Source organism: Phocoena phocoena, chromosome 19, assembly GCF_963924675.1.
Source record: "Phocoena phocoena chromosome 19, mPhoPho1.1, whole genome shotgun sequence".
Taxonomy (NCBI): Eukaryota; Metazoa; Chordata; class Mammalia; order Artiodactyla; family Phocoenidae; genus Phocoena; species Phocoena phocoena.
This window is the reverse complement of record NC_089237.1, coordinates 14,277,081-14,294,032: the sequence shown is the minus strand read 5'-3', so window position 1 is coordinate 14,294,032 and position 16,952 is coordinate 14,277,081. Positions and strand designations below refer to the sequence as shown.

The window sequence follows — 16,952 nt, the reverse complement described above, 5'->3', positions numbered from 1 at the left end:
AACAAGTCTCTTGGGTGCCTGGAGAATGAACAGATCCCAAAGTCTTAAAAACACTGCTTGGGCAAAAACCTGTGACAATGAACTAAAAGAATAAAGTCAGATCTAAAATGAGGCTGGATGCCAGCCAGCTACTGCGGAGAGGCTTACCTTCAGTATCTCAGGTTCTTTGATATCCAGAGACCTTGGGTTCCAGTGTTGTAGATTTTTATGTAATCTGTGATATTTATGAGCACTTGGTGGTGTAAAAAACCAAATCATGCAAACTGCAGTCATGAATCCAAGGCCAATGCCCAGAAAGAGTCCACTCACGTACTGGGGGAGGGGGAGGATGAGGTACGCATAGACACACATGACAAAGAAGCCCAGAGTCTTCACGGGCAATTCGGGGTGCTGCATGGCCGAGTCCACCTCGTGGTCACGGTCCAGAGCCGTGCCATCGTCCGCCAGCACCTCTGGCTTGAGAGGGACTTCTGAGAGCCTCTCAGCTTTACTCTCTCCCTCCGTTTCCAAATCAAAGTCCTCAGTGTACAGTTCGCAAAACTCTTCATCCTCTTTGCTCACCAAGGCAGACAGAGAGCACCTCTCAAGAACCAGAGAGCCGGTCTTCAGGCCTACCTCCTTCAGACTGCTCCCCTGAGAACTCTTCGGTTCTGCCTCTCTCACAGGGTCCTCGGAGGACTGGGGATGGTCACTCCTGGGGACGCCAGGGTCGCTCCCCAAGCCCTCGCCCTCGGAGTCACACTCCTCCTCCTTGATGCTGTAGTTGTTATTGCTTTCCAAGTGACCGTTCAGGCTGGACAGATTGGAGAGCTCTGAAGCACTTGAAGATAAGGCTTTGGGCCTATGGCTGCCACTTTCTTCCCCTATAATTTTACTAAAAAGCTGAAAAGGGTCATATATGACTTCGGAAAGGCGTCGCTTAGTGTCTTCGATTTTCGCCTCCATTTCGGGCACTTTAAAAAAGGAGCGTGTATCGGAAGGCGACGTCAGAGGGGAAGAGGGTGCAGTTTTGGAATCTCCACCTGTGTTTCGTGGCTGCGTGAACTGCTTGAACAGGTGTAAATTCAGCTTGGAGTCGGGTGGCTTGTACGACACGTTATCTGACTCTTGCCTGGAGGTGTCGGTGGACAGAGACTTGACTAACGTCTTCATCAAGTGCCGGTGCCGTGGCGGGTGGGGGGATTCTTTTGGCTCCACCTCGGTCGACAGGGACTTCACGAGGCTCATGAAGGGCTTTGCGCTGGAAAGGGTGGAGGACGAGGCACTGGAAGGGAGGATGGGAGACCTGGAAGGCGAGGAGAGCGGGGAGGAAGAACTGGTTTTCTGCTCAGAAAGGGACGACACGCTGGGAGAGCTAGCTAAGGGCCCCGACGAAGACAAGCCCGGGGACAGAGCCAATGGCACCGTGCTTAATACTTGTGCTGCTGCAGGAGGGGGCTCCAGCAGCTTTGCAGTGTTCTCGGAGACGGGCAAGATGGCAGGGGACACGGACAGTCCGTCTGCCAGGATGAGCTGGGCGCCAGGGCCAGCAGGGTCATGGCCACCCTGGGGTTCAAGATACAGGTCTTCCTTGGCTTCGAGCCCCGTTACAATGCTTTGGTCGTCCAGCCCCTCCTCCAGGTACTCCCTGAACTCCTCCTCCTCTTCCTCCTCCTCCTCCCCGGATGCCGAGAAGTGGATGGCGATAGTGTCTCGGGACACGGACCTCTGCACGTGCACTCTGGGGGTTGACGGTTTTGGCATGTCAATGGTTTTTTCGGCATGGCGACCATTCAGACTTGTCATCGCCGGCTTCACAAGGGCTCAGGCTCTGTGAAAACAGCGAGAAAACCAGGAGTCAGAAAGCGGTTTCTCCACGGGACACGCTGGTGTGTGTGGACAGGAATGCACGTGAAGCTCACTTCTAAATGGTGATTATGCTTTTACTTGGCAGATGGCCACTGTTTTTACTTGAGCAGGTTTAATGGTTTGATTTTCATCAGATAAATTCCAGTTAGGCATTCTCTTTTATGAGCAAACTACAAACCAGTGTTATAAACCCCGTACAATCTGTTTTCCTTCACAACATCTAACTCATCATTTCCTCCCTCTTAACTGGCTCATTTCTATCAGTAATTCTATATTGCAAGGCCTCAAAGACCTGCACAACAGTTGCTACCAGTATTACTTCAGAAGTCCAACAGGCTAAAATGCAGCATCCTGGCGATTTTGAGGATCTTGGAATAAAAATTTCACCAGTGGTTTTCCAGCTATAAAAAGCTAATCCTGGAGGGTTACTGCTTTCATTGCAATTTTCACAGCAATCCTAACAATTCTTTTGCGTCTCCCACCAATGCTCATATATCTTGCCACTGCATATAAGGAGCAAAGTATCCAAGGGTGGTAAGGGAAATATGTAAACTAACTGCTGTGATCTGTCAGCTTCTTTATTCCCCAAATGGTAGGTACCCTAAGGCCAGAGTATTTAGGCATCCATGAAGACATGGCCATTTTCTGAGGCTTCAAGATAAAGCAAACTTGTATTTTAAACTGAATCCAAGAATCAAAGGGCAGGAAAATGAAGTCTCAATGCTGCAACCCACCACCAACTGAGAACTCTGCTAAGAGCTAGGGCAAGAGACATGCAGGCTCTGCTTTCTGCCCTTCAGGAGCTTAGTTGCTGTAGCGAAAACAGACACCTGAAAAGCTGGGCAGAAAAACAAAAGAAGCCAAGCGCACCCTGTGACACCCAGTGCATTACATCTCCCCCTATTCACTTACGGCCCATTTATTGGGAACAAGGCATCATGACAGGTCCTACAAGAGGGAAATGAACACAATCTGGAAAGAAACCCCGTCAAAGGAGCTAAAACGCACTTGAGGAGTGACCTTCAGGCGTTCTGAGGAGGGTGAGAGCAGCGTGGACGGTAGGACACCCGCTCGCTCTTTTAAACTGAGGGGTAGGTTGTGGTTAAATGGGTGTGATTAGAAAGAAGGGACAAAGCCATGAAGATGAGCACAGGCATGGTGTGTCCTGACACATGGGTCTATTCTCCATGTCCAGGATGGAGGGTGGGTGTTGGGGAGCCGGGGGAGACCACCAGTACGAGAGAGGCATCATGCGAGAGAGGAAAGAGCAGCCTTGGGACCAGGAAATAGGGCTTCTGATACTTGCTCCTTTTCCAGCTGATTCTGTGGGACCTTGAACAAGCCAAGACCTCTACGGGTCTCAGAATCTTCATCTGTTAAATGAGGCACCAAGAGTCCTTTCCAAATCTAAAACCCTACGTTTATGTTTACAGGTGATAGTACACAACCCAATATGATATACGCACACAAGTAATCTGCCATAGACAATCAACATTATGTTGCTTGCTTCTTTTTTTTCTTTTCTTTTTAAAAATACTTATTTATTTATTTATTTATTTGGCTGTGCTGGGTCTTAGTTGCGGCACGCAGGATCTTCGTAGCAGCATGCGGGATCTTTAGTTGCAGCATGTGGGACCTAGTTCCCTGACCAGGGCTCGAACCCGGGGCCCCTGCATTGGGAGTGCAGAGTCTTAGCCACTGGACCACCAGCGAAGTCCCTTGCTTGTTTCTTTAATTTGAAAAACTCCTATAGTTAAAGTCTTCCACCAAATACTCATGTTCAAAATGCTAGCAACTGATACTACCAACAAGAGAAAAGGTAAACCTGTGTGTGTGTTGAGGGGATTGGTGGAGGGGCGGAACCTGGGGCAGGTGGGCAAGAAAAACTATTTCCTAGAAACAGGAAATAACCCAGTGATGACAAGAATTACAGTTCAAGGGCCCAGTCACAACAAGGACACACAAAAGGACACATCTGAAACAACACATTTCAGTATCAATACTTGAGAGAAATTACTTTCATAAAAATTTTTCAACAGAGTTTTGCCCAAGCTCATTCATGACCCTCAGGCTCTCCTATCCCCATTGGATCCAAGAAAAGGGAGTGATCTCTATCAATCACACAAAGCAATTTAAATCCAGGAGCTGGCAGCAAGCTAGAAAGACACAGCCTTGGGTCCAGGACAATCCTTCCCTGTTATCTCAAAGCCAACAGGTTTGTTGGCTTAGTGAGAAGAAAAATACCAAATGCAACACACATTTTTCATTTAACTGTCACCTACTTTTATAAGGGTAATTTTAAAAGAAAATTACAGAGGTAATTTTAAAAGTTTGGTACCTGATAATTCTCAACAGGCTGAAAAATCAGCTTTATTTAAATTGCTTTAATAACATAAAGGATGATCTGAAAGGCTCTGCTGCTCTGAGGCTGCTTCACTGGTAGCAAAAGTGATTGTAGGCACAGGTGCACATACAGGGAGCATGACTGGGGGGCCGAACAGTGTGTGTCGTCCTCTGAGGAGCAAGGCAAGAGTGCAGAGGCTCTTTTATAGTTGGGGGTGGGATGGCCTGGGAGTCCACAGGCAAAGTCAGGCCCAGTCCAGGGCCACAGGGCCAAACAGCAGTGTGTCCAGGAGCCTGTGGTCTCAGCACCTGCCCAGGAAGGGCCATCAGGGGCCCATCTGCCCAAACCTCCAACACATAGTCGGGCCCCCTTGGCTTGCCGGTTAAAGGGACCTCTGCTGATCTCTGACTAGACTGTCTTAAGGTCTTGTTGGGCTGCACCCTGCAGGCCTACAGCCCTGTGCTCGCCCCGCTTCAAGACAGAAGAAAGACCCTGGAGGCAGCTACGGAGACATCAACGGTTTAACGGATGGGGAAGCTTATATATCTGAAGCAAGGTTCTGAAGCAACACCCCACCTGGGTGGTGGACGGTGGGCAGGACATGGCAGCAGCCTTCACTCACAGGGGCAACGGAAGACGGCCAGTTATAGGGGGAACTTACATCAGGTTTGCTCATTGGTTACCAGGGAAACTAGCAGTGGAGCATGCCCCTCACCGCCCTTTTCATAAGAACAATGACTAACTGAGGCCTGGGGCAAGCATGCAGGAAGGTCAGTCATGTAAGTAGAGTGTGGGTGAAGCAGGCACAGGTCGGGCTGGGGACCTACGGAGAGCAAGAGAACAGCCATCTTGAGTGGCCTGACCGCAGAGGTCTGTGTCAGCCAACTGGGCCTGAGCTGGGCCCCATAGAGAGCTAGGTGCCAGGCAGCCAGCCAGAGTAGGTAGTCTGGCTCACCATGGCTAATGTCTTTCTCCAGGGCTCAGGCAGTGCCTTCAGAGGTTTAGAGTAACCTCCCTCAAATCCATGCTGACCGAAGTCTAGCTCCACCTCACTAGTTTTACACTAAAACATGCCATGTGAGGCTAGAGCAGCACTACTACTTTTTAAATATAAGAAAATCTTAGGGCCCTGTTTGCTTATCTGCAAATGAGGGGGTTAGACCAGATAAACAAAGACTGCTTCTAGGACTCAAACTGCTGGATAACTGTGTGTCCTGGAACTCGAGTCCCTGGTTTGGGTTCTAGACAAACCATCAAGTGGCCACTCCTTCCTCCTCCTGGGGAGTCCTCCAAGCATCCTCCTCTCCATCCTTCAATAGCTGGCGGCTGGGGCCAGTAAAACCGACCCTCCCACAGTCACAGCACTGCAGGACAGCCAAGGTCAAGAGGAAAAGTACCTGACTGTCGCCCAGGAACTTTACGTGGTTGGTCCAAGAACACAGCACTGAATGAGGAGGGGACGGGGAGACGGTTAGACACGGGCTTTTTTTTTTTTTTTTTGCAGTACGCAGGCCTCTCACTGTTGTGGCCTCTCCCGTTGCGGAGCACAGGCTCCGGATGCGCAGGCTCAGCGGCCATGGCTCACAGGCCCAGCCGCTCCACAGCATGTGGGATCTTCCTGGACCAGGGCACGAACCCGTGTCCCCTGCATCAGCAGGCGGACTCTCAACCACTGCGCCACCAGGGAAGCCCTAGACACAGGCTTTTGACACTCATGTCCTGATGCCTTTGCCACCACAGCAATCTGCCTCCTCAAGCATGTCATGGACACTCATTATGATTGCTTGTCCTGGCCTTGGTACCTGCCTTCCGTGCTCTGGCATGAACAGCTCTACCAGGAACTAAAAGCTGAGTTCTCAACAGCTGGCATGTGATTAGCAGGATTAGGAAATAAGAATTCGTTATCCACCTGTCAAGCTAGCATCATAAAAAAGTAGCCTCCTGCCCTCTGCTATCTCAATTCAATTATAAACAGGCTCAAAAAAAAAAAAAAAAAAAGGGACAATCTTATCTCAAGCCCTCAGGAATTGAAATGTCAAAAAAGGTCATTTCTCACCCAGCAGGTCTCCTTCCAAAGCCACCAGCACAAGACCGTGGGTTTTAACACTGATTTTGAGTCTTGTGAGGGGAGGGCCTATAGCTCACATTGTCATATAGGATGATTTTCTGCCAGAGATATGTTTAAACAAAAGTCTGATTTGGTCATGAGCAAATAGGTGCTAAAGATTAACCCCGTCCAGCCCCATAATGGATGGGGTGGCAGAGGCAACATTGACAAACTGAAGCCAGAGGTCTGGTGTCTGGGAAAACAGGCTCCATCATCAGGTCCACCACTCTACTGAAAACAACTAACAATGAAATCCATATTTTTTAAAAAATCTGAAAAGCACTGAAGCTTCAACAACTGAGTAAGGAACCACCAGGCCAAAAGGAATTAAGAACCCCAGAGGGATGAGCCCTACAGAAGGCGCTCTTGCCCTCAAAACATTGGATGATTCTGGCAAATTGGAACCTTCATTTTATCGATCTCCTGAGCAGAAATCAAAGTTAAGGGCTGGCTGAGATGGAGCCGTAATTGGAGGCTGTTCCACAATGAGCTGGAATGCCAAAGGGCTACATCTATCTACCTGGTAGTAGATGAATCAGAAGCAAAACAGCCCTCACTTAGATCTGAGAGCTTCGAGGACATTAAGCTAAGTGAAGTAAGCCAGTTACAAAAAAAATGAATACTGTATGATTCCACTTATGTGAGCTAGCTAAAGTAGTCAAATTCAAATAAACAGAAAGTAGGATGGCAGTTACCAGGGGCTGGGGGTAGTAGGAAATAGGGAGTTGTTTTTTAATGGAGATACAGTTAGGGTTTTGTATGATGAAAAAGGTCTGTAGACTGGTTGCAGAACAATGTGAACATACTTAACACTACTGAGTTGCACACTTAAAAACAGAATGGTAAATTTTATGTTATGTATAATTTACCTTAATTAAAAAATTTAAAAAAATTTTCACCATTCAAAACTTTAGAATGAAATAACGTAATATTTTGAACTACTTATCATGCTCACTAAAACAATTTCTATTCAAAAAGCTCATACTGTTCTTTAGTGTTTATAGCACCATGTGGTTATGTTCTAAGACAATACTGTAAATGCAAATGTATTCATTTATGCTCCCATACTTTTGGGGGGTGGGGGGAAGCTATTTGGAGCCAAACGCTCTCCAAACCTTAGCCTTAGTCAGGTATGTTTCAAGGAAGCAGCATATCTCAAACAGTTCTGGTGATGGGTCTTGATGAAAGTCTTCACTATAACTCTCCATTAAAGTTACTATGCCTTGTAAAAATGTTCGTAGCTCTCATTAAGATTGAGAAAGCCTCTAATAAGGAAGAAGAAATCAAAAAATAGCTAGAAACAAATGACAACGAAAACACAACAACCCAAAACCTATGGGACACAGCAAAAGCAGCTCTAAGGGGGAAGTTTATAGCAATTCAATCTCACCTCAAGAAACAAGAAAAATCTCAAATAAACAATCTAACCTTACACCTAAAGCAACCAGAGAAAGAAGAACAAATAAAACCCAAAGTCAGTAGAAGGGAAAAAAATCATAAAGATCGGAGCAGAAATAAATGAAATAGAAACAAAGAAAACAGTAGCAAAGATCAATAAAATTAAAAGTTGGTTCTTTGAGAAGATAAACAAAATTGATAAACCTTTAGCCACTCATCAAGAAAAAAAGGGAGAAATGAAAAAGGAGAAATCACAACTGACACCGCAGAAATATAAAGGATTATAAGAGACTACTACAAATAACAATATGCCAATAAAATGGACAACCACGAAGAAATGGACAAATTCTTGGAAAGGTACAATTTTCCAAGACTCAACCAGGAAGAATTAGAAAATATAAACAGATCTATCACAAGTAATGAAATTGAAACTAATTAAAAATTTTCCAGCAAACAAAAGTCCAAGACCCGATGGCTTCACAGGGTGAATTCTATCAAACATTTAGAGAAGAGCTAACACCTATCCTTCTCAAACTATTCCAAAAAAATTGCAGAGGGAGGAACATTCCCAAATTCGTTCTATGAGGCCACCATCACTCTGATACCAAAACCAGACAAAGATATCACAAAAAAAGAAAATTACAGACCAACATCACTGATGAACATAGATGCAAAAATCCTCAACAAAATACTAGCAAACAGAATCCAACAACACATTAAAAAGATCATACATGATCAACAAGTGGGATTTATCCCAGGAATGCAAGGATTCTTCAATATATACAAATCAATCAACATAATACACCATATTAACAAATTAAGGAATGAAAACCATATGATCATCTCAGTAGATGCAGAAAAAGCTTTTGACAAAACTCAACACCCATTTATGATAAAAACTCCCCAGTAAATGGGCACGGAGTGAACCTACCTCAACATAATAAAGGCCATATATGACAAACCCACACCAAACATCACTCTCAATGGTGAACAACTGAAAGTACTCCCACTAAGATCAGGAACAAGACACAGATGTCCACTCTCACCACTATTGTTCAATATAGTTTTGGAAGTCCTAGCCATGGCAATCAGAGAAGAAAAAGAAATAAAAGGAATACAAATTGGAAAAGAAGAAGTAAAACTGTCACTGTTTGCAGAAAAACCTAAAGATGCCACCAGAAAACTACTAGAACTAATCAATGAATTTGGTAAGGTTGCAAGATACAAAATTAATGCACAGAAATCTCTGGCATTCCTATACACTAACAATGAAAAATCAGAAAGAGAAATTAAGGAAACAATCAGATTTACTGTCACAACAAAAAGAATAAAATATCTAGGAATAACCCTACCTAAGGAGGCAAAAGGCTTGTACTCAGAAAACTATAAAACACCGATGAAAGAAATCAAAGATGACATAAACAGATGGAGAAATATACCATGTTCTTGGATTGGAAGAATCAACACTGTGCAAATGACTCTACTACCCAAAGCAATCTACAGATTCAATGCAATCTCTATCAAACTACCAATGGCGTTCTTCACAGAATTAGAACAAAAAATGTTACAATTTGTATGGAAACACAAAAGACCCCGAATAGCCAAAGAAGTCTTGAGAAAGAAAAATGGAACTGGAGGAATCAGGCTCCCCGACTTCAAACTATACTACAAATCTACAGTAATCAAGACAGTATGGTACTGGCACAATAACAGAAATATAGATCAATGGTACAGGACAGAAAGCCCAGAGATAAACCCACGCACATATGGTCACCTAATTTATGACAAAGGAGGCAAGGATATACAATGGAGAAAGACAGCCTCTTCAATAAGTTGCCTGCTGGGAAAACTGGACAGCTACATGTAAAAGAATGAAGTTAGAACACTATCTAACACCATACACAAAAATAAACTCCAAATGGATTAAAGACCTAAATGTAAGACTGGACACTATAAAACTCTTAGAGGAAAACATAGGAAAAACACTCTTTGACATAAACCACAGCAAGATCTTTTTTGACCCACCTCATCAGAGTAATGAAAATAAAAACAAACAACTGGGACCTAATTAAACTTAAAAGCTTTTGCACAGCAAAGGAAACCATAAAGACAAAAAGACAACCCTCAGAATGGGACAAAATTTTTGTAAACGAAGCAACAAAGGATTAATCTCCAAAATACATGAACAGCTCATGGAGCTCAACATCAAAAAAACAAACAACCCAATTAAAAAACAGGCAGAAGACCTAAACAGACATTTCACCAACAAAGACATACAGATGGCCAAGAGGCACATGAAAAGATGCTCAACATCACTATTAGAGAAATGCAAATCAAAACTATAGTGAGGTATCACCTCACACCAGTCAGAATGGCCATCATCAATAATAATAAATGCTGGAGAGGGTGTGGAGAAAAGGGAACCCTCTTGCACTATTGGTGGGAATGTAAACTGATACAGCCACTATGGAGAACAGTATGAGGTTCCTTAAAGAACTAAAAATAGAGCTACCATACAACCCAGCAGTCCCACTACTGGGCATATATCCTGAGAAAACCATAATTCAAAAAGAGTCATGTAACACAATCTTCATTGCAGCACTATTTATAACAGCCAGGACGTGGACTAAGTATCCATCGACAGATGAATGGATAAAGAAGATGTGGCACATATATACAATGGAATACTACTCAGCCATAAAAAGAAATGAAACTGAGTTATTTGTAGTGAAGTGGATGGACCTAGAGTCTGTCATACAGAGTGAAGTAAGTCAGAAAGAGAAAAACAACTATTGTATATTAATGCATATGTGTGTAATCTAGAAAAACGGTACAGAAGAACCTATTTGCAGGGCAGGAATAGAGACACAGACGTAGAGAACGGACATGTGGACACAGGAGGGGAAGGTGGGACGAACTGGGAGATTAGGTTTGAGATAAATACCCTCCATGTGTAAAATAGATAGCTAGTGGGAACTTGCTGTACAGCACAGGGAGCTCAGCTCGGTGCTCTGTGATGACCTAGATGGGTGGGATGGAGGGGGGTCCAAGAGGGAGGGGATATATGTATACATATAGCTGATTCACTTCATTGTACAGCAGAAACTAACACAACATTGTAAAGCAATTACACTCCAATTAAAAAAAATTTTTTAAGTAAGAAAATAAATAAACAAAACTCAATCACAGAATATTCCAATAGAAAGGGAAGCTCAGATATCGCCTAGTCCTAAGTGAATAAATCAAATAATTTGAAAGTGGAAAAAAAAAAGAGAGAAAGTCTCTAATAAGGGTTCCTCTCCCCAGCATTGATGCAGGATTCTATTCTATCCAGTCTAAAAATAAGGAACAAATCAATGGCTCCCATCTAATCTGAACTCATAAAAAACAAAAGGCCTCAACAGGAAGCCAGTAGCCAGCTTCCCTCCCTATCATGAACTCCAGGAACCTATCAACCTCAGTGGAGTCAGGGTTAGAATACCAAACATCCATGAAATTTATTTTATTTCTAGTCACTCAAAAAGGTTATCATCATTAATTAGTCCATGAAAAACCAATCAACAATAAATCAGACTGTACAATGAAAAATGAAGAGCTATCCATACTCGTGCTTCTCTTCATAATCGAATGAATATTTTGCCTTTTACTAAAGATTCATGTAGGGAGGGAAAAAAAATTAAGAGCTATTTCAAGACTCAATGTTGGCATTTATTAGCTCAGATATAATAACCTCTCTGAATCTGATAGGTTTGTTTTTTGTGAGTTTTTTGGACTAATTTTCTAATAATAACTGCCCTTCCTACCTCTAGCTGTATTTGAAATAATTCAATCTCAGGGTCCTACAGAGACATAAAAAGAGAAAAGAGTTCCTTTCAGGCCACTCATTTATCAGCAACTCCTCTTCTTGGTCCTTCTACATTAGAACAAATAGTAATGTGGCCCTTATCATTATTATTATCAACATTATTATTATTAATTTCTAACTCATATACTAGATTAGAGGAAGTGCTGAAGGAAGGAGAAAGAGGAGGGAAGCAAGCAACTTTGACTGAAAATTAAACGTGTCTCCAGATGTAGAAAGCACAGTAATACTGCATCTTAAGAGGCAAGCCTGGTTTGGAAGGAACATGTCTCATTTCTCAGGAGCACCCCTACTCCTTCAAAATCAATGTGAAAATTCTTCATCTTTGTAAAATTTGGCCTGTTAGATATTTGCTGTCTCTGAACAAGCTTGCACTTGGACATCTGATGTATGGGCACCATCTGCTAGCATGGGCTGTGTCGGTCAATAGTCTTAATTCAAAAACATCTCTTGGCAGCGGAAAAGAGTCAAGCTGCATTGTATTGCAGAGGATGTCTTAACATCTCTTATCTGTGCAGTTTTTAATAGCATTTGGCTTCATGAAAAGTAGAGAAGGGCCTCAAGGCTCATTTTTTCCACCTTGATGCTGCAGAGGAAATGGTGAATCTGGTCGGAAACAACCATAGTAGGAAGTTCTGATTTAGCCTTAAAATCTCAAGTACATCTTAATAGCCATCCCTTGATTCATTTAAAGTCAATGAAGCATATGAGAATTGCCAGCAGCCATTCTAATCTGTTAATACTCCACCTCACAAATAAAAATCAATATTGACATTGTAGATAATGAGCTAGTGCTAGGCTTAGTTTCATTTAAAAAGAGAAAAGGAAAAGAAAGTACTCTACTACCAGCACAGGCAAGCCTCCCAAGGCACTTAGACCTTGACTGGTAGAAACTCAGAACTCCTTTCCCATTAGTTATTAGGTTCCCAGACCCCCATTCAAAGTCTCTTCCAGCCCAGCAAAACAACACAAGGTTTATACTACTAGTACACAAGAGCTTCACCCTCTGCAGCCACTGCATGGACTTTTACCTGCCATGAGGAGGGCCCACCTGGGAAGAGGGCCACATCCCTGAAGGAAAAAGGTGTTCAAAAGCATCAATATGATTAGAATTTTGCTTTATAGATTGCTATAATAATCGATGGTTCCAGTAATGAAATCCAAATACAGTTCACAGTAACTCATTCAAAACCAGGTCATACCTTCAGCACAACCACACGAGGCCTATGGAGGTTTATAAAAGATAACGCTGATGCCATCCACGAGGGGCCAGGGTGGGTCTCAAGGAGACAGCAGATGGATGTCGTATGATGACATCTATATGAAAGTTCAAAACAAAACAAGACAACCCTAAAGTAATGAAAACTCAGGATAGGTATGCCCAAATCAGGTGGTGCTAATAGAGTAAAGAGGTCTGGGAAATTTTTTTTAAGCAGAAAAGCCATGTACGTGACTTAACGAGGAAGAAACGTGAACAAAATAATATGGCGGACATGAAATATCAGCACAAGGAAAGGCACCGAGATGGAAACGAGTCAATCAAGACAGAACAAGAGTCGCTAAAGATTAGGTTAGCTGCAGCTGAAGGGCTGTACTGGGGGGGCATGGGAGAAAGATTAATATTGGAGTTTGGAGGCATGGAATCAATTGTTCAAAGACTCTGAAGGCTAAGTGTCTGGATTTATATTTAAATCTTAGGAAACAGAACCACTGTAGGTTCTTGAGAAGTTTGAAACCTGGGTGTAAACAGTTTTGTTCAGGTGAGTGAGTACTTGGAACCTGGGAGACTGTCATGCTGAAAATCCAGAAGGAGGATGAGCAGAAGGTAGTGGCTGGGGTCACAAAATAGCACATTTCAAAAGCTCGTGGGGTCAAAGGTTAACAAGGGGTGAATCTGAGAAAGAGTAAATGCTGTTCCTTATTCAGTTTTCATTTTTGCAACCATTGATTGACTGATTGATTGACTGATTGCCATGCTGCTCGGCTTGCAGGATTTTACTTCCCTAACCAGGCACTGAACTGAGGCCCTAGTGAAAGCGTGGAGTCCTAACCACTGGACTGCCAGGGAATTCCCATAACCATTTTAAAGTTTGAGATTATTTCCAAATTAAAAACACCATCAACAACAAAGCAGTTTCCTAACCACTATTTGGCTTTGGGTCTGTTGTCATACATTGCCCCCTCCCACCTCCCACCTACCCTTCCAGTCAGAGTTGTCAAATTCAGTTACGGGAGGAAGCCAAAGTTTTACTACTCCTTGAATTAAACTTTATTTTGAAATAATTATAGACTCTCAGGAAGTTGCATAAGAGAGGTCCTGTGTACATTTCACCAATCACTCCTTAAATTTTAAAGTCAAACTTCCTTTTTTTTTTTTTTATGTTTTTTTGGCCATGCCGTGAGGCATTCAGGATGTTAGTTCCCCGACTAGGCATCGGACCCAAGCCCCCTGCAGTGGAAATGCAGAGTCTTAACCACTGGACTGCCAGGGAAGTCCCTTAAAGCCAAACTTTAAAGTCAAATTCCAAATGGTTAGGAAGTCAAGTTTTAACCACAGACCACCAATTCATCCCTGTAAGAAAAACGTATTCCAATAGGCAGACTGAAACTTCCACTTATAAGGACTTTCTAATAGTCTTGCTTAAGGTCTTCAATGGTCAACTTTAGGAAGACATCTTCCATAGATACTTCCCAAGTACATGAACAGGCAATTCACCCAAAAGTTCAAATGGCCAATAACAAACGAAAGAGCTCAACTGACTAAATACAACAAAGAATTATGAAACACATCAATGAGACAATATTGGTCATCAAATTCCATCATTAAAATATAACATATGATGCTGTCAAGGGCATGTGGAGACAAACCCTCTATTGCAGACAAACCCTCTATTATGTTGGCACATAATTAGCAAAAACTTTTCTGAAACCAATTCTGCAGTAACTATTAAGTACCTCAATAATGTTCATACCTATACACACACCAGGCAAAAAGGGCTGGGGGGCATTAATGCTAGTTTTCTCCATATAACAGGCTTATCAGTCATTTTTATTTTCTACTTTTTAGGTATTTCCAAATTCTACGAATTAGGTATTTCCAAATACTTCTGTAATCTGGGGGAAATAATTATATGTAAGTGTATGTCAATTTTAAAAATAAAATAATTATCTTCAGAATATCAAATTGTACCCACACCTTACCCATGAGAAAACTAAGACACAGAAAGATTCATTTTTATAAAATGAGTCACACCATATGTATGCTGTAATCTGTTTTTATACTCAAGATAACACAGTGAAGTAATCCAGCATCTGGGTATCAGCAAGGCCTTTGGCTTCAGTTCTACCAACTTGGTGGGAGTCTGACCCTCAGGCAAATTATTTACCCTAACCAAGCCTCCCTTTCTCCATCTGTAAAATGGGAATGGCAAAAGATGGTTCAGAAGATTAAATAAAACAATTTAGGTAAAGCACTGAGCATGGTCCCTGGTACAGAACAAGCATTTACTAAATGTTAACTGTACTTGTAAGTACTTCCTCAAGTCAGCAAAGATTCTTTCATGCATGAATTTAAATAGCTTTATAAAATGAATATTCTATAATGTAACCATTTCAACACAGGATACTAGGAATTTTTTGCTATTACAAACAATGCTGTAATACATTATGATGCTATACATAACCTTTGACTGTCTCTCTTATTATTTTCTTATTATTTTTAGAAGTGGAATTACAGGGTTGAATAAGCATATATAAATTTTCACTTCAATTTAAAAAAAAACACAATTTCAAGCTCATTGTAAAAAACTTCAAAAACAGATGTATGGAGAAGAAAAGTGAAAATTTCTCCTGCTATACCCAAAATCAACTGTTTAGGATGTATCCTCTGTCCTTCTGTATGCATTTATATACACACAAACACACAAAGCTGTTTTTGTTTTTAGTCTTAAATGTAACCATACTATGCATATTGCTTTGTTGTTTGTTTTTCACTTATTATTTCCTGGACCCCTTCCTATGCCAATACATACAAATCTACAGGCATACACACTTCTTCTACCTAGTACAGATATACCATCATCCACTTAACCATTCTTTTACTGATAGAAATGTGAGTTTTTTCCAGTTTTCACACTAGAAAAAATGCTGCCTTGAAAAGCTCTCTATATAGATCTTGTGTACAGAGCAAGTCTTTTATAAAGTGCCCACCCTGAACCCTTGTCAAGAATAAACATTATTTTTAATTATTGTCCATCTGATGGGTGGGGAAAAGGCATCTCAATGCTTTGATATCATTTCATGTTTTTTTCCACCATCTGTTTCTCTTCTATTCACTGGCCATTCATGTTTCTTGCCCAAGGGTTTTTCTTATTCACTTTATGTATCATGAACACTTCGTCTACTGAATGTGCTGAAAATATTTTTCCCCATCTCCGACTTTTTACCATTATGGGTTTTTTTTTTTAAACATACAAAGTTTTATATTTTTAGGTGTTGAATCTCTCAATCTTTTTCTTTATAGTTGCTGGGTTTTTACTTCCTGAGGAAGCCTTCCTCATTCTATCAGCCTAAAAGCATTACTCTCTGAAATCATTTTAGAAAACACTGACAGTAACATATGTAACACACATAATGTTCTCTGTTCCCTATACAAGAATCAAACATTTAACTTTGGAAAAACTGACTTGATATGGACAATCATATTTTCTAGCTATAATAAATAGTAAAGTATTTGAACTTCTCCCCCTCCAAATCATACTAGTAAACTAGAAAACCTAGTTTACATATCTGAATCCACTCTTATCTATTAACCATTCAGCTTCTCCATGTGCAAAAAGTATTTTGGATTAATTCTTCATAAATTGAAAAAATTCTCTGAGAACTTAAAGAAAAAAGTAGGCTTTCTTTTTCAGTGAGAAACAATACTTTTCATACATGCATCAGTAGACTTAACCTTGATATAGGGCAGTGAAATCTGATTAAATGTATACTTAATGTCAGAATTTTATTTACAGGTAAGGAATCTGAGGCCCAAAGAAGACAATTTTAAAAAAATCAAGTTGGAGAAGTCTATGTGTATAAGTGTGTGTAGGGCAGAACAGTGGGAGTGAGAGAAAGGAAGTGATGGGGAAGAGGTGAGAGAAGGGGCATGAAGGAGGGCTTCCCAGAGGCGGTGTGTGCGCTGGCCCTTGGAGATTTGACAAGCTGACTGCAGAGACCCAGGGTGGAGAGTACATTCCAAGTGAAGGACAGAGCATGAGTAAAGGGAAGGAGGCAAGAAACCCAAGGCCACATTCAATACCTGCAAGAAGGCCTAGAGATACCAGGTTCCTGGCAGAGGTCCCAGATGGCCATCTGTCCACACTGTGGTTCCCTCTGAAGAGAACCACTTG

The 16,952-nt window shown here is 41.9% G+C and overlaps 1 protein-coding gene and 1 pseudogene across 1 annotated transcript in view; one reads left to right on the top strand and one right to left on the bottom strand.

Annotated features, from left to right (window-relative positions):
• The window catches only part of TEX2 (testis expressed 2), a 108,743-nt gene that overhangs the window by 59,172 nt on the left and 32,619 nt on the right, over positions 1 to 16,952 (bottom strand). The window contains exon 2 of the mRNA XM_065896699.1: positions 148 to 1,810. Coding sequence (XP_065752771.1) covers positions 148 to 1,785 — 1,638 coding nt within the window. The 5' untranslated portion in view covers positions 1,786 to 1,810. The remainder of the gene's footprint in view (positions 1 to 147; positions 1,811 to 16,952) is intronic.
• On the top strand, positions 11,300 to 11,424 carry LOC136139542 (U5 spliceosomal RNA; annotated as a pseudogene).